Genomic DNA, 25073 nt, shown 5'->3' with positions numbered 1-25073 from the left:
TCGACCTGTCTCGGCTTTAATAATCCCATTGCGTGATCAAACTTCAGTCAGCCAATTGCTGGCTACTTATGCCCATAAATAGTTCATTGCATTTCCATTAGGCACTTTTGTTCGTTGACCTAATGTGTGCAATTCATTATCTGCAATTAGAGTTCAATTCACAGGCTCTGCCTGGGCAAAGTTCAAGGATCGGCTAGGCCAGCCTCTTGAGGCCATAACACATCATTAATGGTCTCTGCGGCCGGTTGCCAAAGAAAAGTGTAACAATAATGGGCTCGTTTGTTTTCATTGCACACGTGCCGGAGTGGAGCCCCGACTTTGGTCAAATGTGCTCTTAATAGACCCAGCGTTTTGGGCCATGTTTTTGCTGGGCAAACATTGGCCAACTCTCCTGTCGGCGGCAGCTCCTATTCCCCCTTCACTGGGCCACTCTTGTGGTCCGGCTGATGGCTCTGTTTCGTCAACTCGGGCGGTTCAAAAAATGAAATTAAATGCGCGAATGCATGTTTAATGGCGCGCAAATGTGTGGAATCTTTTTGAGCTTAATTTTCGACCACACCTGGATAATGGGTGCAAATGTGGGTAGATTAGCAGTCGCACTACTCCTCATAGATTATTAGGAAATCCATTACTAAGTGTACAAGTAAGTTAATGGAAGTTCGAGTAGGGTCCTGTTAGTTGTTCATGTTTTATGGACATCATAATTGGTTCCCACTGGGAACTTTCGAGTTCGCAACTCTATTTCGCGCTCACTTGCAAAGGTTTTTTACAATGGATATCCTTTAGCATAATTGCATGCATATTGCCTGCATTAATTGCATGTGATATTATTACAGAGATTTTTTTTTGGTTTTTATTCCACGCCACTTTGAACCAGCCTGATTGTTGAATTAAAAAATTAATGAATGATTTTTGAAATGCCAATGTGAATGGCTGTGTAAATAAAATGCAGCAGCCTGACCTCTTTCCAGATATCGTCTGATGAATCCCCACGATATTTTCGTTTGTTTTCATGTGTATTTATTAACACCAGCGGCTTAAAATAAGAATTCCCCAAGGACTCAAATGTTGTTGACTGTGACAACTATCCGTCGTATTTATTAAAGCGTTAATTGTCGAATCAAAGTAGTCCCCGCATAAATAAGCCATTTAACATATCTCAAAAATTTCGAGTTTGCCAAGAGCAGTGTTAAATTTTCAACATGTCCTCGACGAGCCTTATAACCATTCAATCGAACCCCTCAGCCGGGGATATCCTGCGGGGTAAAAAAGTACCAGTTCACCGCCTCAACGCGAAGCTTGTGGCCAAGGCCCAGGAGAAGGCTAAGAAAGTGGATGACTTCCTGAACAGGAGGAAGAGCACTTCGTTGCTTTCCTTGTCAGGACTTGCTTCCCGATATGAGTTCCATCGTCTCCAGGAGCTCGACGAGTGGTATGAGCCCAAAATCAAGTTCCACGATGAGGTCGATGCCAGTTTGCATCCCAGCTACGATATAAAGCACTTTCAATAGTCAGTTAAGAAAGAAAACTTGCTGAGTTACATATGTTTCCTGACACACCATTATTTCCAGCGATCTCAATTGCTATGTGCGGTATCTGGACTCCAAGGCGAAATATGACAGGCAGTTCCTTCACGAAATGGAGCACATTATTGCCAATCAACGCAATATCTGCGACCAGTTTTTCCTGAAGAAGTAAGCTAAAAGTTTGAAATGAAAACATAATTTAACCGGGACTTTCGTGGTTTTTCTAGAATCCTGTGCTATAAAACAATGTGGCCACCACTGCATACAAAGAGGGAACTGAATAACTTTGTCTCCAAATTCTTTCAACTGCCTCCCAAGAAAAAACGTCGCGTCGAGTATCTGTTGAAAACGGATTTAAGTCTGAGTTGCTAAAACTGATCCAATTGCAAAGTAAATGAGCCTTTTTATTCCATTTGGAAATGGTTTAATTAGCTCATTTAATTTTGCAATTATTCTGTGCAAAACTGATGCAATTACCTTATGAAAAATTGTACAGCCAATAAATTTAATTATGCAATTAAAGCCTTTTTTATTATTTTACTGCAAAGTTAGTGAGCTAACAAATTGGCTGGCTTGCGTAAAACGAGAATTTTGAACTGTAAGAAAATGTATTCTATGTTTACTTATTATATTTTAATAGGATCTCGTTTACAAAAAGGTTAGTCAGTCGGACAGCAACTAAATAGCTTTGAATAAAATCCGCATTTGTTTCATTTTTCCACTAAATTACATTTAAACAAACTGCCGCTTGTGCATATTAAATATTTGAGCTGCGCTCATAAATAAATTCAAACAATGAATTATTATATTGTTGAACTGTGTAACTATGTGAGCAGATTCATGTTTAAAAGCGATGCAATTGTTTCGACCTCTTTTTACAAGTTACCGATAAGAGACAAATGTGTGCGTTTGTGATTGTGTGCGTTGACAGGAAGTGCGTCATTTGTCAAATGCTATTTTATGGCCATTTTTTAGCCGTTGAGTTGAGTTTTGTTTGCACCGTGTATACACCTGAAAAAGAGCAACTTTACAAATGTTTACGCAGTGAACAATGGCCAGAAACGCCATGTGAATTTGCTCTTTAATTCAGTTATGCCCTTGGCTGAGTTTCTTCTTTAAAATTAATCAAATAGCGTTTCGATTTATTGTTTGGTTTTCGCATAGGCCACAAAAAATAAACAATCATGAATAACTGGTCAGCCGAGGGTAATTTGCAAAGGTTTCACAATTTGAAATCGGAGCTGTGAATGCAGTCAGGCCTGTCATTAAATCAAATATTGGTTTTCAATGTGACTTATCAATTTACGGGCATTAGACAGAGGAATACAAGGATTTAATCATTGTGCAAGAATTTAGCTCAGGCTAAGCAAACTAGGAATATTTTCCGCTCCAATTCACGCATCACACGATATTAAATTAAAAACTGAAGAACATCCTTGCGTCCTTTTCGGCGCCCCCAACACTTGGAAACTGCCATCCCATAGACGCTGATTCATGCTCGAGTGGGCTTTCAACCTCGATGGCCAACTTCAATTAATGCCAAAGTTGCAGCGATTTTAAAGTCGGTTCCGGGAAGAAAGCCCTCGTCGCAAGGGCTAAGGGTAAAAAAATCACTGTGAAGCTCTGGCATCCGCAGCTCACAGCTATAAATTATAATTTCCGCATGCTGAGCCGCCCCAGCCCCGTTTACGCCGCCATACCATGTACCCAATGGCCTGACCATCGTCCGGTCAGTCCTGGTTTTATGATGCTTATGGAAAAAATTCCTGCCACTGCATGGCTGCAAGGTGTGCGCCAATTTCCGGCACATGTGAGCGTGTCCGTATCCGTGTCCGTGTCTGCTCGCTCCCCCTCTTTTTGATACATATAATTTTAAAAATGTTTGGCCGACACCCCTGTCCGTGTCCATACATACATATGTTGCCAGAATAGCCGGAGAAAAAATTATAATTAATAGTGCTCGAAAAGAGTGTCGGAAAAGGACATAAAAAACAAACTTATGCATAACTTAAAGTCGCAGGCTGCCCACATCGTAGAGCACTGGATTTATATTACCCATACGCACTGTGTAACCAGTGGCTCAATGGGATTTGGACCACACACTCGGTTAAATGTTATGCTTACTACTCCGACTGAGCGGTGCGCTCAGTAGAGTTTTATTATTATTATCCGACACTAAATATATATATATGGATTATACATTTGCACGTTAATACATATTTGGTATTTTGTCAAATCAATACAAGTAGATGTGTATTAGTCGAGGGCGATTGTTTAATATTCATTGATTACTCCAAGAGAAATGCGTAATCCGTAAATCATACCAAATGGATAGCCATTTGTTTTTATTCATTGAACATGATCGACATTAAGCACGCCCAAAGGATAAGCATTAGCATATTTATCACGCATACGCACTGGGTAACCCTCGTTTGAGTAAACATTGAACTTAAACAAGGTGTAAATCGCGACTCCATCACCGCAACCTTTCAGACTTCGTCTCCCGCGTTTAGCTTTAACCTTTCGCCAATAACCTCCGATTTTTACGCTGCGCAGCCAATTTCCCAGCGTTCACGTAGCGATCCTTCATTTCTGCCCCACTCCCTCCGCACAAAACCCACTTGCCGGGGTAATGAATGTTGTTTGTTTGTGCAACATATTTAACAACAAGTAGCAATGCTGAGCAATCATTGCTTGCCAACTCGTTTGTTTTCTTGACTGGGGTATTTGCACTGGCTGAAGCAGTTTGCTTTGGGGAAAGTATGATTAAGTTCTGCTGTTGACTTGAGTGTAAGTAATGTACATCTTGAATATTTGGTACGCACTTAAGTGCTTGGGTGGTGTTTTCTTATGTTTTTTTTTTGTACTATTAAATGTTTAAATATTTCGTGTTTTGTAAAAATATCATTAAAGTTACACATTTCAGTTCAGGTTCACTCAGACGATTAATAACTTGTTACTTGCGCAGTGTTAAATAAATTCTTAATAACAATAAATATTTATATATTTGTTCATTTATGTTACTTCCGCTTGATTGCCCTGCTCCACATGAATATTATTTAAAAAATGCAATAGCTGGAGTAAGAAATTTCCTGCGATTTCCTTGATTTCGTAGTCCATAACTTCCGACATCAAGATTTCGTGGCGCACACATAAGCGCACTCACCACCACAGCCACAAACCGCCTGTGTGTCTGTATGTGTGCGTGTGTGTGTGTGCTTGTGGTCCTAGCTCGCTGGTCGTAACTTCCGCTCAGAACGCACACCACTTGAATTTTGTGTGGCATTGCAAAATGCATTTTATACGCAATAAAAATACACTTACGGCGTTTTTTACAGCTCGCTCGCTTTGAGGCTGTCCGCCGCCACGCCCCCACATCCGCCCACTCCACTTTCTCAGGCGATTTCATTTCTTTTGGCGCCGTTTTTCTACTATAATATTTCCTACTTACAAAATAAAAACGAAACGAAAAGTCAGTTGGTCTGCCAGTGGCTTGTTTGTGTTGTGTTCTGTTGTTGGTTAAGGAAATTTAATGAGCTACTTAATGCTGTTGTGGTGCACTTCCCACTAGACCCGAACCCATCCCTCTCGCTTTACGGTTTTAACAAGTCGGTTGTTAAATAAATTTAAATTATATTGTCGCTCCCTTTACAAGCCGTTTCTGTGACTCGGTGGTCATTCCTTTGCCGCACAAAAACACGCTTTTCCGCTTGCGCTGGAAAAGTGTGTGCCACAAGTTTATTAATACTTGCCCTGCCGGCGAACACTTAATCATCTCAATGCTCCGAGGGTCGGGGCTCGGCTCCTGTAAAATATCGACAAAGAAGTGAAAAGAACTCGGTGAAAAACGAATGCCGAAAATAAACACAAATAAATTGCCTCATCATCGCATTTACCTGGCGGCCATATTTTAGCTCAAATGATTCGAAACTTTTGAGCCGACGAAGAGGGTCTGTAATGCTTATGAGAAACCGCAAAATGTTGCTCTCGAGAATGAAAATTTAATCAAACATTTTAAGGACGCCGGTGCGGTTTCGACATCGAGAGCCTGAGCCCATAGTTCCGGCATAGAAGGAGTTTTTTAAATTTCACATGTTCAGCAAAATGTTGGAATATTTTCCGGCATTCTGTTTGAGTTGCCTGCAAAACGGCTGAGAATGCAAGTTCAAATTTTATTTAGTCCAGCTCACAGAGTTGCTAAACAAAAAGAAAACTGAAGCGACAAATTACATTTTTCCAGATGAAACTGAAAAGTCTGCACAGAAGGGGTCACTTTGTGTCTCAATGAGGGCATTCTAAGCCCTTTGCCGTTTGATTGGCAGCTTGTTTGAAATTTTTAGTCTCAAACTGCCAGAAGGGGTGCACAATTCCAATGGAGAATGGTCAGAGTGCCCTCGGTTATTCTGCAAGTGGATAGTTTGAACCCATTTGATTGCTATTGCGAATTAATTGTGCCATTCATTATTCGGGACCCAATAAGCATAATAGGAGCACAATCAGCAGACGTAAAAATCAACTGTCCTTTGGCATTTCGTGTGTGTTTGCGCTGCCAATTGCCAATGCACAGCATGCAAAATTGGAAATGCAAATGCTAAGTAAATAATGTCATTGCAAAAACGGCAAATGCAAATGCAAACAGCAAACGGCAAACGGCAAATGATGTGGCCGAGGCAGAATCGGCGGTAACAATCAGCAGGGCAGGCGCAAATCGCATTAGCCCGCTCCCGTGGCCTTCGAGTCCACCCGCAGCAGTAATCAAATGTGAAGCAGTGGCATCCACTATACATGTATATGGACTCGACAAAATGCATTTTCAATACTCGATTGCTGGCTAACACGACCAAATTTACCGGCTCCTTTAATTCTCCTGCTTTTCGCTCGTTCAAATATTCCAAAATGCATAGATTTCGATTTTCGAGCAATTGAAGGCCATTCAAAAGCACGCGAGAGTCCGCCAAATCGACATTGGCATTTGTGACGAGTGCATCCAGGCCAAAGTCATAAATTGCGCAAGAATCGGGAATCGTTCTGGGCGGTTTGGGCTTTGGTATCGGTTTATTTGCTAGGTTTGGGCTAGGGTTCGGCCCTGTGACAGTTTGCCAGTTTGGCTATGCATGTTAAATGAAATTATTGCAACTTTTTGCCCGGGCCACATGGCGTATGCGCAACTCTCGCTCAATTCATCAATCACCGAATTTGTCCCGATGCTCGTGCTTTCTGCTCGCTAAAAAAATGGTTTAGATTTATGCGACTGTTGCCGCAGTCCAGTTTATTTTTTGCGTGCAACAACTTTCTGTCTGTTTTCTGTTCTTTTCGCTTTCATTGCGCGCAGCACACTACATTTCATTTTGGCCACTTAAGCTTGAATTTTGTTTCAGCCCAGCAGCAAGAGGGGCAAGTATTTTTCTTGCAAATCGTCGGCATTTAATCCAATTTTGTGTTCTGCCGCTTTGGCTTGTGCACCATGGAAAACATAGGGACCTAAAGTGTTCTATTACTCGATTTAGTATGAGGAGAAAATTTAAATCAAATACTAATACTAATACTAATACTATGAATCATCACATAAATACTGGTTCTATTTCAACTGAAATTTGATGGCCACATTAATTTTTAACCAAAACACTAGTTCGTTTTGCATTTAAGTTGGTAATTAAATACCATCTTTTGACGCGATGTTAATTTATGAAAATGTAATATTTATGCAACTTATTTTCGTGGTTTTTGCCATGGTAACGCTGGTCGGATCGTTAGCGCCGTTGGCCATTTTAAATGCTGCGAACACAACTCAATTAAGCCTGTTACTGACGAAGGCAGTGCCAGCCTCCCACTTGGCCATTTCCATTCCGGGCCCAGAGTTAGAGGCGATTCCGGACACACTCCACGCCAATCGACGGCAGTCGGCCGAAGTGGCATGGAATTGGGATGGCCGGCGGTTGAGTTCGGTTCGGTTGGATTCGGCCGGGTCAGGATGGACTCGGAATATCTGTCTGCCCGGCTGGCAGGTGTACAAGTCGTTTTGCCACTCCATTGCAGCAGATTCGAACGCCTGTGCGAGTGTCCGTGTGCGTGTTAATTACATTTGGCTTGCATTTGGGCAAAGTTGCCCTCAAAATTGAATTACAAGTTTTTCGCTCGCCAGCATTTAGCTAAAGCGTTTTTTCTTTCGTGTTTTCGTTTGCTCAATTTAGCCACACATGGCCAGAGAGTTCGGCTAAATGGGGGAAATTTTCTCTTTATTTCATTTTCGCAAAAGTTGAGCGAGGGTTCCGGCTAGAAAATACAACAAAAGTAAAGAGTTTAAAGGGTTGTGCATATAACAGGATGAAAATTATATTGATACCTTTAGCATTTTCGGCATAACCGGATTTCAAACATTTCTCGACCATTTTTTATAGTCTTTTTTTTTGTTTTGTAACCTTTGTACTTATTATAATGACGTAATTCATATTCACAAGAAATAAAATTTATATATAGTACGTGTATATATATAAAGTATATATGTTTTTGATTAGGACCACTGGTCGAGACAATCGTGCTATATCCGTCTGTTTGTCGATTTGGCCAAGCCGATGCCTCGAAACCTATATGGCCAACGCAGCCCACAGACCACCGAAAAATGTTGCTGCAGGCTTCTTGAAAAAATGCTTTGGCTCAGTTTATATAACTTGTTTTGCCAATTCCTAGAGGTGTGCCAAAAGCATTTCGTCAACAGCCACCGTAACGCACATATATAAGAAGATTTTTATAATTTGAGTTTTTTAAAAAATTATAAATAATACTGGATTCGTTGAAAGTGTGTAACAGGCAGAAGGAAGCTTTTCCAAACATATAAGCTATATATATTCTTGATCACAGGGACTATAAAATCTATAAGGTTAAACCAAATGATTCTAGAGAAAAAGATGCATTTTGCAACGCCAAAAATCGCCGTGTTGTAAATTTCTATCGATTTGCAAAAAAACTTCTTGCCACTTTTTTTCTATGTGTTTGAAATAATTTTTTCCAACAATAAAATATATAAAAAGATAAAGGAAAAAATTTATGAAAATGTCAAAAGTGCTAGCAAGGCTGTCTTTCCAACTAGAGATTGGATTCGGGTACCAGGGCTCGGATTTATTTGTTCATTCATAAAGCCCTCCTTTAATCCATAGTCTTTAGAAGGAAAGAAGGAAGTACCTATCTACTCAACTATATAAGTTAAGTTGTTCGAAATTCCTTTGCGATCCTTGTTTACTTCGTGCACTTGTATTTGGATCCGCATTAAAAAGCTGTTATGTGGACTATGTAAATTTGGTCAAGAAACCCAGGCCCATTGTCCGTGCTAACCAGTTCCTGCAGGCATCATTAACCTTTCCGCGCGCACACAATTAATGAGCCTAGCCATTGTCTACTTTGTTTTCCAGCCTAGCCACGCCTTCAATGCAATCAGCCAGCAAGCAAGTGAAAACTTTGCGGAGGGAGCGCCGGAAGCCCGGAAAAGCACTGCTGCATAATAGAAATTCATTGCCAAATTGCATAGAAAATCGCTGGGGGCGCTAAGAAGGTGCCTCTGGGCAAGTTGGCCGCATCTTGAAAGTTATTCCACTGAACTCTCACCATCCCATCCCAGTGGGGAACAGCGATTTTAATTACCGCAAACGGCGCTAGACTGTAAGCGCATTACGTGTACGCAGCGTGGTAAGTGCAGCTGATAAAATCACATTGAATGCAAGTTAATTAAAGGATGGGCGCCATGCCCAAAGAGTACTCTCGACTTGACTTTAATTAAAACATTATCAGAACAAAAGCAGCCTTCGTTCCGCCGCTCAGGGACGAATGGTCTCCAGGATCCAGTCCATGTAATCGGCTACCCGTGTGTAGACACCTGGCCAACCCTCTAGTCCGCAGCGGTTGCCAAAGGAGACCACGCCCTCCTGGTACCACGCCTGGTTGAAGCCCCTTCGCATCAGTGGTCCGCCGGAGTCGCCATCACAGCTGTCGCGGTAGAATTCCCCGCCAACACAGAGCTGGGAACTGATCAGGTGGATATTCCTCGTGGCGAACTTTCCCGCGCAGTAATCGTGGTCATTCACCGGCAGATCCAATCGCTGCTTGATGGTGCTCTTGCGGGCTGAAGAATAAGAATTTGAATCAATTAGTTATGAAATTTTAGGTACTTCTAGGTCAGGAGCTTCAATTGATATCTTTAGAGTATATATAAGTATCTTTAATATCCAAACTCACCTGTTGTGGTCCGGCCCCACCCGCTGACCACCAAGAGCTCGCCGGTATTGATGGCCATACGTGTGCTGACCAAAGGCAAACAAACCGGCTGAATATACTCATTAAGCAAAACGGGACGATCTAATCGCAATAAGGCAATGTCGTGAATGCGGTTCTTGTTGGCAGGATCATATTGGGGATGTACCGTGGCCTGTTCGATGCCCAATTGAAGGATGGGCGGGTTGCAAATTTTATCTACGCAGTCCACGTCCTTGCTGGTATCGTATTCCCCCAGCCGAACGGTAGTTCTGTATAGAGGCACAAGCAGCTTAGTTAGTTATTCTAAAACCTGCATAAACATTAAACTAGATAAATACTTACAGGTGACCCACTTCCGTTTCCACCGCACCAATGACGCAATGGGCGGCGGTAAGAACGTAACGATTGTTGATCAAACTGCCGCCGCAACTGATTTCCCGCCGTCCCCTGTCTGTCAAAATGGATACAGATGCGTTAACTAAAACTTACAATATTATATTCAAGATCTAACTTACTGTCCACGTACTCAAGCAACGCCATCCAGATGAACTCGTCAATAGCAGTGTCGTTGCCATTATAGACCTTATTGCTGAAGGAGTGGGGCCCGCACTTGGGTGGCGAGGGCAGCAGGTTGCCCCGACCCGTTTGACCGTCTTGACCCTGTGAACTTGAACTGGTAGTCGTTGGAGGCGGGGCTGCAGAGGTACTCTCCTGGGATCCAAAGCTGCGATCACTTGTACAGCAAACATATGGCTGGCGACCTACTCCATCGAGGCACTGCGAGTTTCGAAGGAAGGTTCTGTCCTCCGGGCTGACATAAGTCTGCTGAATCACGGATAGCAGACTTTGACAGTCGTATATGGACAAGCATCGTCCCTGTTTCTGATTGGGATTCCTACAACCTACATATAGCAATTAAAGCAACAAGTAGGAAGATCAGTTAGACCTGTAAAAACGACTAAAAACGAAGGCATGGCCGAAATGACAAGGCTAGATTAAATCGACCGTTAAAAGTGGTATAAAACATGAAGACAACTTGGGAAATACGAAATTCTTAAATCAACCCACTGATAAGGGTATTTAAATAATAATAAATTAAACAATAATAATAACAATCAGCACGTAGTTGAATTAAAACAAAACGACTTTACTTAAAAGTGTCATTTGAGTCAACATTTTGATTCGCTTGATTATGCTATCAAAAATTGTAGTCAATATTAGTGACCTAATTTTGCAGCTTAATTCATCGCAAATTATAAAAATCCTATCAAGAAATTTGTTTATGTTAAATAAACTTTTTAATTGCACTTTTAAGTTATTTCATTAAGAAGAGCATTAAGAACGACATTTTAAATTGTCAGGAGTTGCTACTTAATAATAAAGAAAAAACACGATTAATGTTTTGATATCAATCAAATCCCTTGATAATGTAATATGTTGTTTGACGACTGGACCCATTAAATTTATTGAGGAGAATAAAAGAATACACGAGTGCGCTCAATTAAGTCATTGACATGGGAAATTTGTTCAAGTTCAAGTCTGATAACCGCATTGAATTCTGCTAAGCTATTGCGCTTAACACGGATAAGTACCGGTCTCAATTAATGAGTCAGCTCTGAGTGAATCACATATTTATAGCGCGGTACTTACTTCCTTGGGCCGCAACATTTTGTAGAACGGTGAAAGGCAGCAGGCAGGTGGCCAAAAAAATCCCAACTACTTTGCGTGTTGATTTCATCTTCTGGGATATTTCCCACCAATCTTAATAAGAAGATTCACAGCTTATTCAATAAGAACGCGTCTTTGCGATTACGCGCGTCGACCTCGAACCAGAGAACCGGGAAACGAAAATAAACTACGAACGCCTTCGAGACGCAAAGACAACTGATCGCGAATTAACGGGCGAGAGACCTTTTAAATGCGATCGCAGATGATAATCGATTCGGCGGTGAGAGATACTGTCCCTGAGAGGCAGTGAGTAAAGCTTTCAAGCCCACCAAGAGACTTGAGCCGAGCTTATCACAACTGAGAAAGAGATCTTTTGAAAAGCTTTGGTACTCGGATTTTGATTTTTTCTCCCTAGAGTGTACAGATCCTATACAGGTAGACCTCACTATGCACGTACTTCTTACAGATCAAAATCGTAAATTGTAGTAAAATGTATTAAAAAAAAATTGTTTTGTAAGTCGAGCCCCAACAATGAACCACCCCGATGAACAATGTCTACATATATAGAATTCCTAAATACTCAATCACTATCGAGCAATCTTCATTACATTGTAGCAAACTTTATTTGGATCCTGAAATTTCTCACAACATGGCTTCTATTTCTTCTTTGGTCATGGAAAGGCGAGATACCTCAAGTCACCACACCAGGCTGAAAGTTCCTGTCTTTCGGAAAATACTATTTATTATTCATAAGCTCCGATCTCTGTTTAGCTAGTGAGTCAGTACGCTGACTCTGTCCAAAAGTGAATTGCGGCAATACTCTTTCGTGACTCCCGATGCTGTGGTTGAAATGCACTTCTGCAGAGCTTCAACTAGGTTTTTCACGGGGTGTGTAAAACAGGAGATCAATCGAGCTACAACTTTGCTGGATCGTGTCGTGAAAAGATAAATTGCAAGTAGTAGAGACTTGTCAACCCATTGGTAGGCACTAACTAGTTTGTTGACACGATCGGTGAATTAGTTGACAGAGATTTTATTTGTGCATTTATACCTACAAAAACATGATCATGTTTTATATCTTCCCTTACAAACGTTACCGTACTGACTTATAAAACATACAAAAATACTTTGAGGGTTTCCGATTATATTATATCCCCAGAACGATCTTAAGTTTTCTCCCCATTCGCTTTCAAAGATTTATAAATCGAAATTATTTTTCTTTTCATCAACATTTTTGTTGCTTTTATTATTTTATATTTTTTTTTTAAATTATAAAATTTTATATATTAAAGCTTAAAGACTTTAAGAAAAATTGGTCGCCATTATTTTGTTATAGCGCTTCTGCTCTTGAGGATTGAGCTTGCAAAAGTCCAATTCAAAAATCTTGAGCTCTTTTCTTGTGTGCAGCGGCGGCCAAAGTGTGGTATAAGCCATGGTTCTGAAAGAAAATCAAAAAACTAAGTACAGTAATTCGAAATTTTGGTATTTATTGTTTTTTCATCATTGTCAATTAAAGATTTAATTGCTCAGAAGAAATGCTTTTAGCTCTTTTGAAAAACTTTTGATCGCTTGTTTTTGTCTACTTACACTAAGATAGAATTTTAGTGTTTTAAGTTAAACATCTTAGTGATACACAAGATATAACTAAAAATCTTTAGTTTTATCAATTCTTAGTAACTGATAAGAACTTTAAAAGCGATCTTTTAGCTAAATACAATACACTAAAAGCTTTGACAGAAAAATTGTAACGCAACGCAAAATGAACGACTTCTTAACCATTTTAGTTAACAATAACTAAATAGAGAACGGTATAGTCGATTTCCTCGACTATCAGATACTTGTTATTCAGCTAGTGAAATCTACAGAAAAATTAATGACAGCACTGTCAAAAAGAAATAAAAACAAATAAAAACTTTTGAAGTAACACATGCAGAACAGCTTGAACCTAGAACATTACTTGGGATAGATTTATATTTCCGAACTAGTTTGCGGGCCGAGTCGAACATTGAACCGATTTCAATTGGAATTAGGTACTGATCTTATTATCTAGATTTCAAACTAAAATTGTATAATTCACTACTAGTATCTGGATGTTTGAGACCATTCAAAGCTTTTTTTTGACGTGACCTCCACACTTGAAGCTAGCATTTACATAAAAGTAATATTGAGAACTAAACTAAAAGATAAGTAAGACGAATAGGGGCTGGTCATTCAAGGGTTTGTCTAAGGCGTGCTTTAATGAAATAGTATTGGATTGTTACTCTTTAACTATATTACAATACGCTTAACTAAATCTAGAATCTTAGCTTACCTTACGAATTGCCAGGCCTCCTGCGCCGTGGACTGGTTGTCGATCAGGAGTTTGATCTCCCGCTTGAACTGATCGGCGTACTCCCGCTTGGAATTGTGGTAACGCTCCAGACAACGTATCTGGCTAAAGAAATAAGAAGTATTCTGACCGTAGCAAGTTTGGCTAGAAATCTTACAGTGGTATGCGGTGTTTAGAGAATGTGGGCTCGTGCACAGGATCCCGGTCGTCATCGAATACGGTTTGATATATAGGCACGTACTCCTCCACGGTATCATCAACGTAGTTAGCGTTAACGTATTGTGCGTCAGCCTTGTGGCGCCTATACATGGCTGCAAACGCGTTCCGCTGCTCATCGCTCATCCGGAAAATGCTCCCTATTACGGAGGCATAGAAGGACTTCATTCCCATGCTCATCCTCTTGTCGCCCATGAGCTTCCTCTTTTCCATAATCTGGGTTTTGCGTTCACTGACGGCTTCCATTTTGGAGGTTGTATTGAAGTGGTGGGTATTACTGTGTATGAGTTATTATTTTGAATACTTCCGTGGAATTTGTGAATATATTTTTTTTGGTTAAGGTCCAAATAAATGTTATAGATGATAGGTAAAGCAGTGTTTGTTGATGGATACTTTCATAATTTTGATAACAGTCAAATCCGAAATTTTATTTAAAGTTCAAAATGACAACTACATTTGATGATTAAGTTGCTAAGCATAAAGTTTTTTTATTAATGGTAATGAACTTCGTATTTTTCTTTTTTTTTTTTTATTGGCTATGTGTTTTTTTTACATGAATATGTTCCTATCTGTAGCTTTCCTTTTGGAATTTGTTATTGTATATAATTTTTGGTTTACGTTAAAATGATTATTTGTTGATGAATAGGGCATGCCAAACTAATATGCCAATTTGCTCTGGTTATCTTTTCTCTAAAATAAAAACGGCTTACTACCAAAGGGCCCGTTTATGTCATTTTTAAGAACCTTTCCAAATTGAATTGATTAGGCAATTTTCGTATCTCGAACTATGAATCCTTGCTTCCTTTTATCCAAATTGTTGGAGCGATCAAAGAGTTTACCATGAAATTTGTATGTTCATCCCCAGCGACTTTGAGTCCTTGCAGATAAACATTTGCATTTCAAGCGATGCAGCTTGCCATAAGTAGTGATTTAAATGGAAGGAGGAGAGAACGAGCAGGAGCACTAAAATAGAACACAAATCGAGTACAACTTTCGCAAAAGTTGTTTTCCTTTGCCTGTCGGCATCGAAGCGTAGTCATCCCATCCCAAGCAGCACCATCCCAACCCATCCTCTTCGAATCCATTCCGAATCCTGGCCTGCCCGCACCTCACCTCGCACCCTGTTTAGCACCAATGAATGCTCCAACGCTCCGTGTAACGCCCGTTAGCCCCTTAACCCCGGTCGGGCCCCAGAAAGCCGTTCCACTTGGCCCATTCACGATGTCTTTCTGCTGTTGGCCGCTTTGTTTTTGTGCCGGCCTATTCATAATTCCACAGCCGGCTGCTGGCTGCTGGCACAAATTGAAAAGCAAACACGTGGCTCTGTAGTTGGCCTTATCACTGGCTACATTGGGATTTCGTTGCTCTGAGCCACTGACACTTCGTCTTGTCCATCCGTCCGCCGGTCTGCCCGGGTTCAGTTTCTGTTTCAGTAGTAGTAGTAGTGGTACCAGTACCAGTTCCAGCCGGGGTCGAACTCGGGCGCTTGGAATTTGAGTTTTTGTGTTGAGCTGCTGTGACACTTTTTAGCTGTCTCGTCCTCTGTAGCATGCCATTTTGTTTGTGGGCTTAGGTCAGCACTTTGCCATTTTCATAGCTGCATGCACCAGGGTCCTCATTGTCATCATGCTCGTCTCAGCACCTCCTCGTCCTGCTGCCCCTGGGCATTGTTTAATAATTTTCCTGCTTACGGCAGGATATTCTAGCCGCCCAGAACACGTCGGAACAGCTTTTTTTCCCCCAGCGCTGAAACTTTAACTTTGGCTTAACCCTTAATGAGGCCATTATGGTCCAGGAGCCCCTAATCCGACGACTGGGTATCATTGCTAATTTCTTGGCGAGTGGCGAAAGTTTAAGCAAACTTTAAGGTATTTAGGTCTGGTCTTTCAGCTGCTCCCACTTTTTCCGACTTTTCCAGGAGACTGTTGATGGACGACGGTCCAGCATTCAAAGGCAGACGCCACTTGAGTTGATTTCCGTTCGGAGCCATTGAGTTCGAGTTGAGTCCCGGTCAAGGACCTGAGTGAGTCACTTGTGTGTCGATTTCACTGGCTGTGTATTTTTGCCCTCGAGTGTCTTGTATATTAATTGAAATTAAAAACACTTTCGAGTACTCACCAAGTGTCTGCCATTAAAGTTATTATGAATGTGTGGCATCAACAGGGAAATTCGAGCTGGGTATCGAGATTAAATATTTGTTGTATATTTTTTATATACACATGTGTTTAGGACTTCAAGCTAACAAGAAAATATATTTATTTAAGATTTTTAAAATATGAGAACACGATATGTTTTTAGCCAAAAAACATAAGGGACCTTTTACCATAGATAATAAACATTTCCAGCTTCAATGATTTGTCCAAATCTTAATTATATGCAAACTGAGTTTGAACTGTAATCGAAAATACAGTCATTAGCTGCGAAAATTAGTAAACTTGTTCAGCTGTCAAAAGATTTTTACCATTAACTTGGCTAAGAAAATCCGTAATCTGGGTTATTTATTTGATAATTCAATGACCAAAGCAATGTTTAAATTAACAAAGAAAAAATAGAAACGCAACCGAATTTATGCCTCAATTTGTGTGGTCTCCATTCGCTGTCAGGCATAAATTGCGCAGCCAACAAGCAAAAAATTTAAATTAGCAGGCACCGGGAAAATGGAAAACGGAAAACTGCCGTGGCAGAGAGCGAGTAAAACACAAAAGTGCTAGCTAGAACGCAAATGAAGTTGGCTTTTAATTTCCAATAAACCTTCCCCACTGCGGCCCGCAATATTAATGAACTGTAAAGAGGTGGAGTGGAAACAAAAACCAAATGCAAAAGGGTTACTGTGCTTGCATGTATGTATGCAGTATGTAGTATGCAGTACCTGGATGTTGGACACATGTTCAATTAGGAAAATACTCGTTTTGTGTGGCACTTTTACGGTTAGGTCAGTGCAGTGCAGCGCAGCGTTTTCCATTTTCCTCATTCCGTGTTGCACCTTTTTGGCCGGGAATGTAATTCATAAATCGCTCGCTGCATGCATACGGCTGCTAATTTAATTAGCGATGGAAGGCGCATCGAGTTCCACGAATTTCCAACGCCTGGCTGCATCGCAACGAAGGTTTTCCACGTGCTCAGAGCGGTCATTAAATTAAATTTCAATTAGCTGTGCAGTCTCTTGTTGCTTTATGCGTGCGAATGCACTTCGAAACTAAACTGCAACTTTCTGTCAACTAAAAAAGTATAAGCTTATTGTTAAGCCTTATAGATGAATAGAAATTTCATTTCAAATGCTACTCATTACTTTCCAATAGTTTGAAAGTTTGAAAGACCCATGCTGACACCAAATTAATTTTGTATGTATTATATATTTTCCTGGAGCTGCTGCATTTTCCATTTAGTCATCTTTTTTTATAGTGTCCTCACCTGACGTGATTCACATGTTAATCAGCCAAGCGTGAGAAGCGAAACTGTTGCCATTATTATGCGGCTGGAGCTTTGCGGGAATATTGGCTTTCTGTTTTCGGCCAACATAGTAAGATGCTTACCATGGCCAAGGGGCACTCAAACTTGCACTGGAACATGGAGGACTCTTGGACCGACTTGGGGCGCTCGTGGAACTTCATTTGATTAGCATTTCGCACAACGAAACAATTTGGCGCGTATGTGCGAGGATGTCTGCTGAGTAATGAAAAGGGCAACTAAAAACCCATTAACCCACATTCTTCCCCGCTTAAATGCTCAGACGTGCCCCACTCAGCTGTCGCCCACAAACAATCAACAACAAGTGCAACAACAATGGCCAGCACACTCGGAATGCATTTCCGCACCCCGCTTCCACTACCAGCAAGTCACCCTTTCATTTGCCAGCCAAATCCCCAAACAGAGAGCGGCGACTAGGAAACAAGTCAACACTGCCTACCAACAATGTCAAATGTTGCATGTGCCACACGCAAGCAAACGCAAATGTAGAGGCTACAGTTTAATTTTGGCTAACTGTGTTGCTAAATAAATAATAATATTACTATCAAGTTTTAAAAAACCCAAAAATGTTAATTGGTTGCAAAGAAAACCAAAAAATAAGAATTTTAGAGGAATAATTTTAATACCCTAACAATTGTAAGGTGTGCATCATAAAATAACAATAGTATTTTTTCGTATTAAATTGTATTAATTCAATAATTTATAAAAGTAAAATAAATCGTGTACTTCCCTTGACAGATCACTGATATTTGATAAAGTTCCTTGCTTTCTTTTCGGAGTATTTTTTTTTTGTTATTTGACTACTTTATATATTAACCTAATACAGAAACTTAAATCCATTTAATGTACATAAAAAATATAATTTATTTTATATCCATGTATTTTTTCTATCTTTATGTGTAAGAAATATTCTGGAAGGAAGGCTTTATGGTAATGCTGCAAAATAAAATCACAAGTGACGAAGTCATAAATATTTTTTTAAATTTCCAATCCGTATACCAAAATTATTTTGAAAATTTTAAGATGCAAAAGAGGTCGTTAAAACCTTTAATTTGAGTTTGAAGTGCCTTGTTTGATTTCATCGTGTTGACAAATTCAAGTCAGTTCGCTTTATTTGGGTTTGTTGTTCTATCCTAGGCGTCACAAGTGGCAGATGAGCTTTCGAGGTGCGAGCAGTGCGGCCTGAGTGAGTCTATCCCGTTTTCGCGGCGCAAGCAATATATCCCCGTTGCACTCGCACAGTAAAGAGAGTCTGCAAAGGCTGGGAAAAGTGAAAGAGAACGAAAGCTTCCGGAGCCGAAGTGCCTTCGTCTGAGTCGGAGTCCTTTCGGGAGCACTCGGAGCAGCGCTCGGATTTCTCAGTCGACGCCAAGGGACGCACAAAGGCAGGCTACACTTTCCGCAGTGGAAACTTCAGGAACTTTGGACGAGTTTGAGGCAATGACTATGAACTCTGGATCAGAATGTATTGACATAGTTTCGGAGCTGGCTCGAAAGTCATTCAGGTGCAAGTGGCCAACTTTCTCCGGCAGTTCGCTGGAGCCAGGCTCTTGTATTTATTTTTATCGCTGTTCATTAGTTGGCAGTTGCCATAATTTCAATTTTAGACTTTCGCCACCATATTAATTTACGGTGCTGCTGGCCACCCCTTTAATGCAGTTTTTGGGTGGGAAATTTTAGATTGGTTTTCGGCGGCGATTGTCTAACCGAAGGCAATTGTTGCGAACGTGAAAGGCAATGCTGCTGACGCTTAGCTTCCAATTTATCATGAATAATACCACGCACCGTAGCGAAATAAATCAAACGAAATTTATTTGGCCCCGTTCTGTGAAAACATAATTTAGCAAAATCAAATTAGATGTAAGCCGATTTTCCTGCGAAACACATTGGCAAGCCGTTGAAATATTCATGCCACAACTGAGAGGGTCCAATTGAGCCGTGCCGATATTTTGGCCATTAACGCAAATTGAATAGTCGGCCAGCGCTCATTTTACGCCATTTAATAACCGAGTTTGGCCGGGCAAACTCATTTGTTTGCATTTTATTCGTGCTCTTTGGTTTGCCAATTTAACTCTTCTGCTACGCTACGTGTGAAAAAAGAAATATTCTCGTCTTTTTCCAGGTGGGGGAGTGCCCAAAAAGTTGCTGGCACGCAAATGCTGCCAGCAACAGCCATAAATTTGCCGCTTTTCTGCTAAAAAGTGGCCAACAGTTTTGTTAGCCACGTGCAGGTTTGTTTCTGGCTGCCCGACTTTCGCATATGCAAAAACTGAGTAATGGCATTTGGGGAAAGTCCTGTGATCCTTCTGACAGAGCCGGCAATTGCAGCATATTTAGCCGCTTGTTTTCGAAAACTCTATTTAATTTGGATCCTTGTTTCGCCCGGCTCACGTCTCAGTCAGGCTCAGGCTTTTTGCCTCTCATTTTTCAAGTCGCTGTGTGCGGCCCGATTTTCCTTTCTTACTTTCCCAGGCGTTTTCCTCGTAGTTTTCCTTTGCGGCTGTCACGAGTCGACACAACTCGGCCATTGCCCAGCCGATTTTGCAGTGTTTAATTTAAGTTACAGCACAAGCTGGCGAGATTTATTACTGACCCTTAACAAGTCTCGCTGGCCCTTCTGGTGTCCCTTGCTTTTCGTACCCCTGTTTCATTTCTTCCATTTTTTAATGGAGCAGAATGGACGAGCAATGTAAGAGTTGTAATTTTTTTGTTTCCGTCCTGGCGAGTGTTATATTTTTTATTAGGAATTACACAGCGAAGAAGTTTTGGTAAGTGCTTTTAGCCGAAGTAACAAAAAACTCGGTTGAGTTTAATAGTATTGTAAAACATAGCGAATATTATGTATTTATATAAATGAATAATTGTTTATTTTCTTTACTTTTTTGTATGATGCCTGATTTCAATAAAATTATGCTACCCAATAAGTTCCAAGTCCAACAATATAATTATGCTTTCATTTGAAATTGTGGAGTGAGGCTTTACTCATTGTTTCATCATATTAATCTTGTTATGGTTAACCAAATTGATTTATATATTAGCTCTTCTCTCAATGCTTATGGTGATAGAAATAATCAAACTATCAAGATTATTAAATTTGTTTTTTCACCTAATACCGCAATTTATTGATTCCGTTGCGAGTTTATATGTGGCTAAAATTTCAATATTGACTTTAGCCCAATTTAATTAACGTCCTGCTAAGAAAGTGCGGCAGTTCTTGCTTTCTTGCCACCGCCTCAGAAATCAAAGACATTTCCATTTATCTTTTTGCAGCTTGGTTTTATGAATAAATGGATGTCATCAAACTGAAAACTGAAACTTTGGCGAACTTCGGCCTTGGACCTCCCATCGATTCCCCCCATTCGGGTCAATCATTTCGAGCAGTGTGTGCTGCAGTGCGACTTTGACCTCGCCAGAAGCCCATAACCAATCTCAGTACAATAAATTAAACCTAAACAATTCATTCGGCTGAGCGAGGCTCGGTTTCTGTTTCAGCTTCAGCTGCTGGGACATCCTGGATGGAGGACGGTGGATTGTGGAAGGCCGACGGAGGATGCTGGGAAATCTCAGGGGCAATAAGGCAGAAAGCCACTTCTTAGTTTGCCTGCAGCTCAAGCGGAAACCATATAAATGCGGAAATGATAAAAATGCCTGCGAACATGTTTCCAAAGCGTATGCGATAAATTGCAATGGCAGAAGGTCCTGGGAAGGTCCTCCCAATGGCACCACCACTCGCTCCCACATGGACAATGCACCCAGACAATAAAATAATAATAAAAATAGTACTAGCCCGGCGAGAAGACGACACAGACAATGATGAGGTTCCATTCCGTTCGGATCGGCTTGGGACCGAGTTCAATAAATGAATGTGGCCAAATGGAGGACACTGGGTCCCCAGCAAACTATTCCGACAAAGCAAAAACAAACACACGCGGAGAAAAGTTGGGTGCGATGGAGGAAACGCGACGACTGTCAATTTAATGAAATTGTTTTACACTCAATTGAGTTGCCAACTGAAAAAGAAAACAAAACGCAGACCAAGAAGCACCAGAACTAGACAAACAAAGTGTTTTCGCCGGAGGAAGATTTCGGGTAATTTGCATTGCCTCGAAGCGTCAACGACCCACGTTCGGCTCGAAGTTAATCTTTTCTAATACAAAATGGCCCAAACGCTGTCAGCTTTCAGGAAAAGTGGCTGACATCGGAGATGCTCCGACGGAGGCGATAAGGATATGCGCCAAACCCGCTCAATATTTACTTAAGTTTGACAAAATCAGCTCACGCGGGATTTTTTTCTGCATTTTAAGGAGAGGTCTCAAGATATTCGTGATTTTGAGCCTAGCATGAATTTTGAATAGCATCGACGGAAATGTGGCCTTAAAAACTAAGTTTGCCAGCAGAAACAATGATGAAAGAATATTTGTAAAATTCCTTTCCCCACCAGAAATGACACTTGACTCTTGTGATAGGTTTCAATACTTACACAGTCAGTAGACAACTTTTCTCAAGTTTAACTTGATGACTAAACTTTGAAATTCAAATCGTCAAGTAAAGTCTCCCAAGGTTTATTTTTGTGATATTTGTAGATCACTGGGTTTGAAAATGCCGGTTTCTATATAGTTAGATTGGTATGTATGTCTCTGTTTAGCTGTATATATTGCAAAAAAATAATTTGATCATGTTACGAGAGAGCTTGCTATAGTCGACACTCTCGACTATAAGATACCCTTTATTTTGAATGTAATTTTTATTTATTTCTTTATTTCTATTTGTATACACAATTAAGAATAATCCCAACACTACACACGTAATTTTCAGTATTGGCCTTCTTGGAGGGATTTCATTTCTTATGCTATTCAAATGCCAGCGAGTGTGTTTAAATGTTTTTCACTATTTTTATAACACTTGGGAGAGATGCCGAGAGAAAACCAAGAGAGAGACGAAAATAGAGAGGTGTAGATAAGATGAGAATCCGATCGTCAGCAGAATCATTTCATATACTGCGGTGGTCGGAGAAGGTTGTTCTGTCAATTGAGTCGCTAATTGATGAGATATTTTGTTGCTGTAAAATTGGAAAAATGTCAGCATTTGAACTGAAAAACTTAAACGATTGCTTGGAAAAGCATTTACCCCCCGATGAACTAAAGGAGGTGAAGCGAATTTTGTACGGTGTAGAAGAAGAGTAAGTACAGTTAAAACACCATTAAGATTAGACTGCCTGGCCAAGTAAGAACATCATGTGGGGTGCCTATAAAACCTCCAGATTATTCTAAAAATGTTTTAATCGTAATCTTTTGGCAAACAGAAGGGAAGCATACAAAAGCATTTCATTGTTACCTTACGTATAATGTTAATTTATTAGAAGTGGCTTACATTGTATTACATTGCAATAAAGAACTTGTTCAGAGAGCTACGTTTGCATCTACACATTTGCATATGTATATACCCTTGAGAACATCTGGTGATGAAAGTGAAAAGATCACGATGCCGAAGCAAGCAAAACAAAAATAAAAATCGGATATATTTTATCAGTGTATTGGTTTTATCTGTGTTAGAAAACTATCAAACCATTGTGATGTGAACAAAATTATAGAATATTACTATTCATTCCATTTTCCATTACTTTGTATTGTCAGTCTAATCATTCCATATTTTCCGACTATCAGAAATACTGACCACACAGTGAGGATCACCAAAAATGTTATTGGGGTCAATAAACATATGGCCATCGTTAGGAACATCTGTCCAAAGAGATAAGATAAGAAAAATAATTATTTAAGCTTTATACTCAAAGTATTGTATTAAATCGCAATATATTATAATTTTACCTGGCAGTCAAACGCTTGAGCTGCCTACAAGTGCGAAAGATATTGCCGAACAGAATGGATTCGACATCAAGGGCTATCGTTTCACGGCGCGAGAGGAGCAAACACGCAAGCGCCGGATAGTCAGAGTTGGCGCCATCCAAAACTCCATTGTAATCCCCACTACGGCGCCCATTGAAAAGCAACGAGAAGCCATCTGGAACAAGGTGAAGACCATGATCAAGGCTGCAGCGGAAGCCGGATGCAACATTGTTTGCACCCAAGAAGCGTGGAGTAAGTAGGCAAATGAAGCGTAACAAAAAAAGTAGGCTATCGTACATAATTAACCATATTATTTTCCGATAGCCATGCCCTTTGCCTTCTGCACTCGGGAGAAGTTTCCTTGGTGTGAGTTTGCCGAAGAAGCCGAAAACGGTCCCACTACAAAGATGCTCGCAGAGCTTGCCAAGGCCTACAACATGGTTATCATCCACTCGATCCTGGAGCGCGATATGGAGCACGGCGAGACCATTTGGAACACGGCAGTGGTCATCTCGAACAGTGGTCGCTACCTGGGCAAGCACCGCAAGAATCACATTCCCCGGGTGGGTGACTTCAATGAGTCCACCTACTACATGGAGGGGAACACCGGACATCCGGTCTTCGAGACGGAGTTCGGCAAGCTGGCTGTGAACATATGCTACGGACGGCATCACCCACAGAACTGGATGATGTTCGGTCTGAATGGAGCCGAGATTGTGTTCAATCCCTCGGCTACGATCGGTCGGCTATCGGAGCCATTGTGGAGCATTGAGGCACGTAATGCTGCCATCGCCAATAGCTACTTCACGGTTCCGATTAATCGCGTGGGAACCGAACAGTTCCCGAACGAGTACACATCTGGGGATGGCAACAAGGCGCATAAGGAGTTTGGTCCCTTCTACGGATCTTCTTATGTCGCAGCTCCTGACGGCTCTAGGACTCCGGTAAGAAATAATCCAATCAGGGTCTATAAGGAGGGAAAAATAATTTTATATCTTTTATTTACAGAGCTTATCGCGGGACAAAGACGGCTTGCTTGTCGTTGAACTCGACTTGAACCTGTGTCGCCAGATGAAGGACTTCTGGGGTTTCCGCATGACCCAGAGAGTTCCGTTGTATGCGGAGTCCTTTAAAAAGGCTTCGGAGCATGACTTTAAGCCGCAGATCATCAAAGAAACATAAGGAGAAAAACATTTTTGGATAAACTCAGTTGACTAGACGAATTGATTTTTAAGAAAATTGCATTTTGATTTGAACTTTAAATAAAGATAAGCTCATTTTAACACATATAAGGCACTTTAAGCTTTTTTATAAATATGATATCATTTATTTTCCTGCCATTAATAACCTAATTGAGTTTTTTGTACAATCAAGTCGGGCCACTTTCTTTAATGATCTCCATTTCATTTACTTGATTGACAGTCACCTAAAAATTTGCTAAGTAAATACGTCAAGCATACTACGTTCTCATTTTGAGAGCAGATCTCATTATTTCCGGATTAAATTTAAAAGTCCTTGAAATGTACACATTAAATCTGGCAGAACTTGGAGTCAAATCCCTTGTTAAGAGTCACATCCTCGAGCCTGGAGAGCATCTCTATTATATCTCGTTCCCCGATGGCTGCTTTAAAAATTTCCCTCCGTACAAAACGCTGCAATCTAGCATTGAGCTAAGCTTTGACTTTTACGATTATGTTACGGATGAATGGGAACCGGGAAGGGGAATCGGAGACGGGATATGGGTTCGAGTGTGGGTCCCGGTGGGGATGGGATATAATC

At 40.7% G+C, this 25073-nt stretch overlaps 5 protein-coding genes across 6 annotated transcripts; 3 read left to right on the top strand and 2 right to left on the bottom strand.

Annotated features, from left to right (window-relative positions):
* The first annotated feature begins 1102 nt into the window (after positions 1-1102).
* LOC6727117 lies at positions 1103-2043 on the top strand. Its single transcript, XM_002102474.4, has 3 exons — positions 1103-1510; positions 1572-1694; positions 1754-2043. Exons 1-3 carry the CDS (start codon positions 1203-1205, stop codon positions 1896-1898), a joined length of 576 nt encoding a protein of 191 aa, XP_002102510.1. The 5' UTR covers positions 1103-1202; the 3' UTR covers positions 1899-2043.
* A 4750-nt stretch (positions 2044-6793) lies between these two features.
* On the top strand, positions 6794-9947 carry LOC27208449. Its single transcript, XM_016184012.3, has 2 exons — positions 6794-7591; positions 8933-9947. The coding sequence occupies exons 1-2, from the start codon at positions 7202-7204 to the stop codon at positions 9020-9022; spliced, it is 480 nt and encodes a 159-aa protein (XP_016033594.2). The 5' UTR covers positions 6794-7201; the 3' UTR covers positions 9023-9947.
* LOC6727116 (serine protease 7) lies at positions 9246-11687 on the bottom strand. The gene is made up of 5 exons (XM_002102473.4): positions 11421-11687; positions 10286-10672; positions 10113-10221; positions 9753-10039; positions 9246-9639 (listed from the first exon to the last, which is right to left on the bottom strand). Exons 1-5 carry the CDS (start codon positions 11506-11508, stop codon positions 9335-9337), a joined length of 1176 nt encoding a protein of 391 aa, XP_002102509.1. The 5' UTR covers positions 11509-11687; the 3' UTR covers positions 9246-9334.
* A 1018-nt stretch (positions 11688-12705) lies between these two features.
* On the bottom strand, positions 12706-14415 carry LOC6727115. 2 transcript variants are annotated; one of them, XM_002102472.3, is made up of 3 exons: positions 13925-14404; positions 13750-13872; positions 12706-12876 (listed from the first exon to the last, which is right to left on the bottom strand). In XM_002102472.3, exons 1-3 carry the CDS (start codon positions 14227-14229, stop codon positions 12741-12743), a joined length of 564 nt encoding a protein of 187 aa, XP_002102508.1. In that variant the 5' UTR covers positions 14230-14404; the 3' UTR covers positions 12706-12740. The 2 variants fall into 2 exon arrangements, with proteins under 2 accessions (XP_002102508.1, XP_016033593.1); XM_016176265.3 differs by lacking the exon at positions 12706-12876 and having other exon boundaries at positions 13750-13868; positions 13925-14415.
* An 8007-nt stretch (positions 14416-22422) lies between these two features.
* Positions 22423-24581, top strand: LOC6727114 (beta-ureidopropionase). Its single transcript, XM_002102471.4, has 4 exons — positions 22423-22630; positions 23284-23546; positions 23619-24238; positions 24303-24581. Exons 1-4 carry the CDS (start codon positions 22527-22529, stop codon positions 24474-24476), a joined length of 1161 nt encoding a protein of 386 aa, XP_002102507.1. The 5' UTR covers positions 22423-22526; the 3' UTR covers positions 24477-24581.
* The last annotated feature ends 492 nt before the right edge of the window (positions 24582-25073 follow it).

Source organism: Drosophila simulans, chromosome 3R (assembly GCF_016746395.2).
Source record: "Drosophila simulans strain w501 chromosome 3R, Prin_Dsim_3.1, whole genome shotgun sequence".
NCBI classification, from domain to species: domain Eukaryota; kingdom Metazoa; phylum Arthropoda; class Insecta; order Diptera; family Drosophilidae; genus Drosophila; species Drosophila simulans.
The sequence above is the reverse complement of the archived record's forward strand: the minus strand, read 5'-3'. Positions and strand labels throughout refer to the sequence as shown.

Coding starts and splice junctions, on each gene's coding strand:
- LOC6727117 (XM_002102474.4), top strand. CDS start 1,203: ATGTCCTCGACGAGCCTTATAACCATTCAATCGAACCCCTCAGCCGGG. Junction 1,511..1,571: donor GATATAAAGCACTTTCAATA/GTCAGTTAAGAA, acceptor CATTATTTCCAG/CGATCTCAATTGCTATGTGC. Junction 1,695..1,753: donor GACCAGTTTTTCCTGAAGAA/GTAAGCTAAAAG, acceptor TGGTTTTTCTAG/AATCCTGTGCTATAAAACAA.
- LOC27208449 (XM_016184012.3), top strand. CDS start 7,202: ATGTTAATTTATGAAAATGTAATATTTATGCAACTTATTTTCGTGGTT. Junction 7,592..8,932: donor ACGCCTGTGCGAGTGTCCGT/GTGCGTGTTAAT, acceptor TTTGTTTTCCAG/CCTAGCCACGCCTTCAATGC.
- LOC6727116 (XM_002102473.4), bottom strand. CDS start 11,508: ATGAAATCAACACGCAAAGTAGTTGGGATTTTTTTGGCCACCTGCCTG. Junction 10,673..11,420: donor AAATGTTGCGGCCCAAGGAA/GTAAGTACCGCG, acceptor TGCTATATGTAG/GTTGTAGGAATCCCAATCAG. Junction 9,640..9,752: donor GTGGGGCCGGACCACAACAG/GTGAGTTTGGAT, acceptor CTTATTCTTCAG/CCCGCAAGAGCACCATCAAG.
- LOC6727115 (XM_002102472.3), bottom strand. CDS start 14,229: ATGGAAGCCGTCAGTGAACGCAAAACCCAGATTATGGAAAAGAGGAAG. Junction 13,873..13,924: donor TCTAAACACCGCATACCACT/GTAAGATTTCTA, acceptor TTATTTCTTTAG/CCAGATACGTTGTCTGGAGC. Junction 12,877..13,749: donor GAGGCCTGGCAATTCGTAAG/GTAAGCTAAGAT, acceptor ATTTTCTTTCAG/AACCATGGCTTATACCACAC.
- LOC6727114 (XM_002102471.4), top strand. CDS start 22,527: ATGTCAGCATTTGAACTGAAAAACTTAAACGATTGCTTGGAAAAGCAT. Junction 22,631..23,283: donor TTGTACGGTGTAGAAGAAGA/GTAAGTACAGTT, acceptor TTTACCTGGCAG/TCAAACGCTTGAGCTGCCTA. Junction 23,547..23,618: donor TTGCACCCAAGAAGCGTGGA/GTAAGTAGGCAA, acceptor ATTTTCCGATAG/CCATGCCCTTTGCCTTCTGC.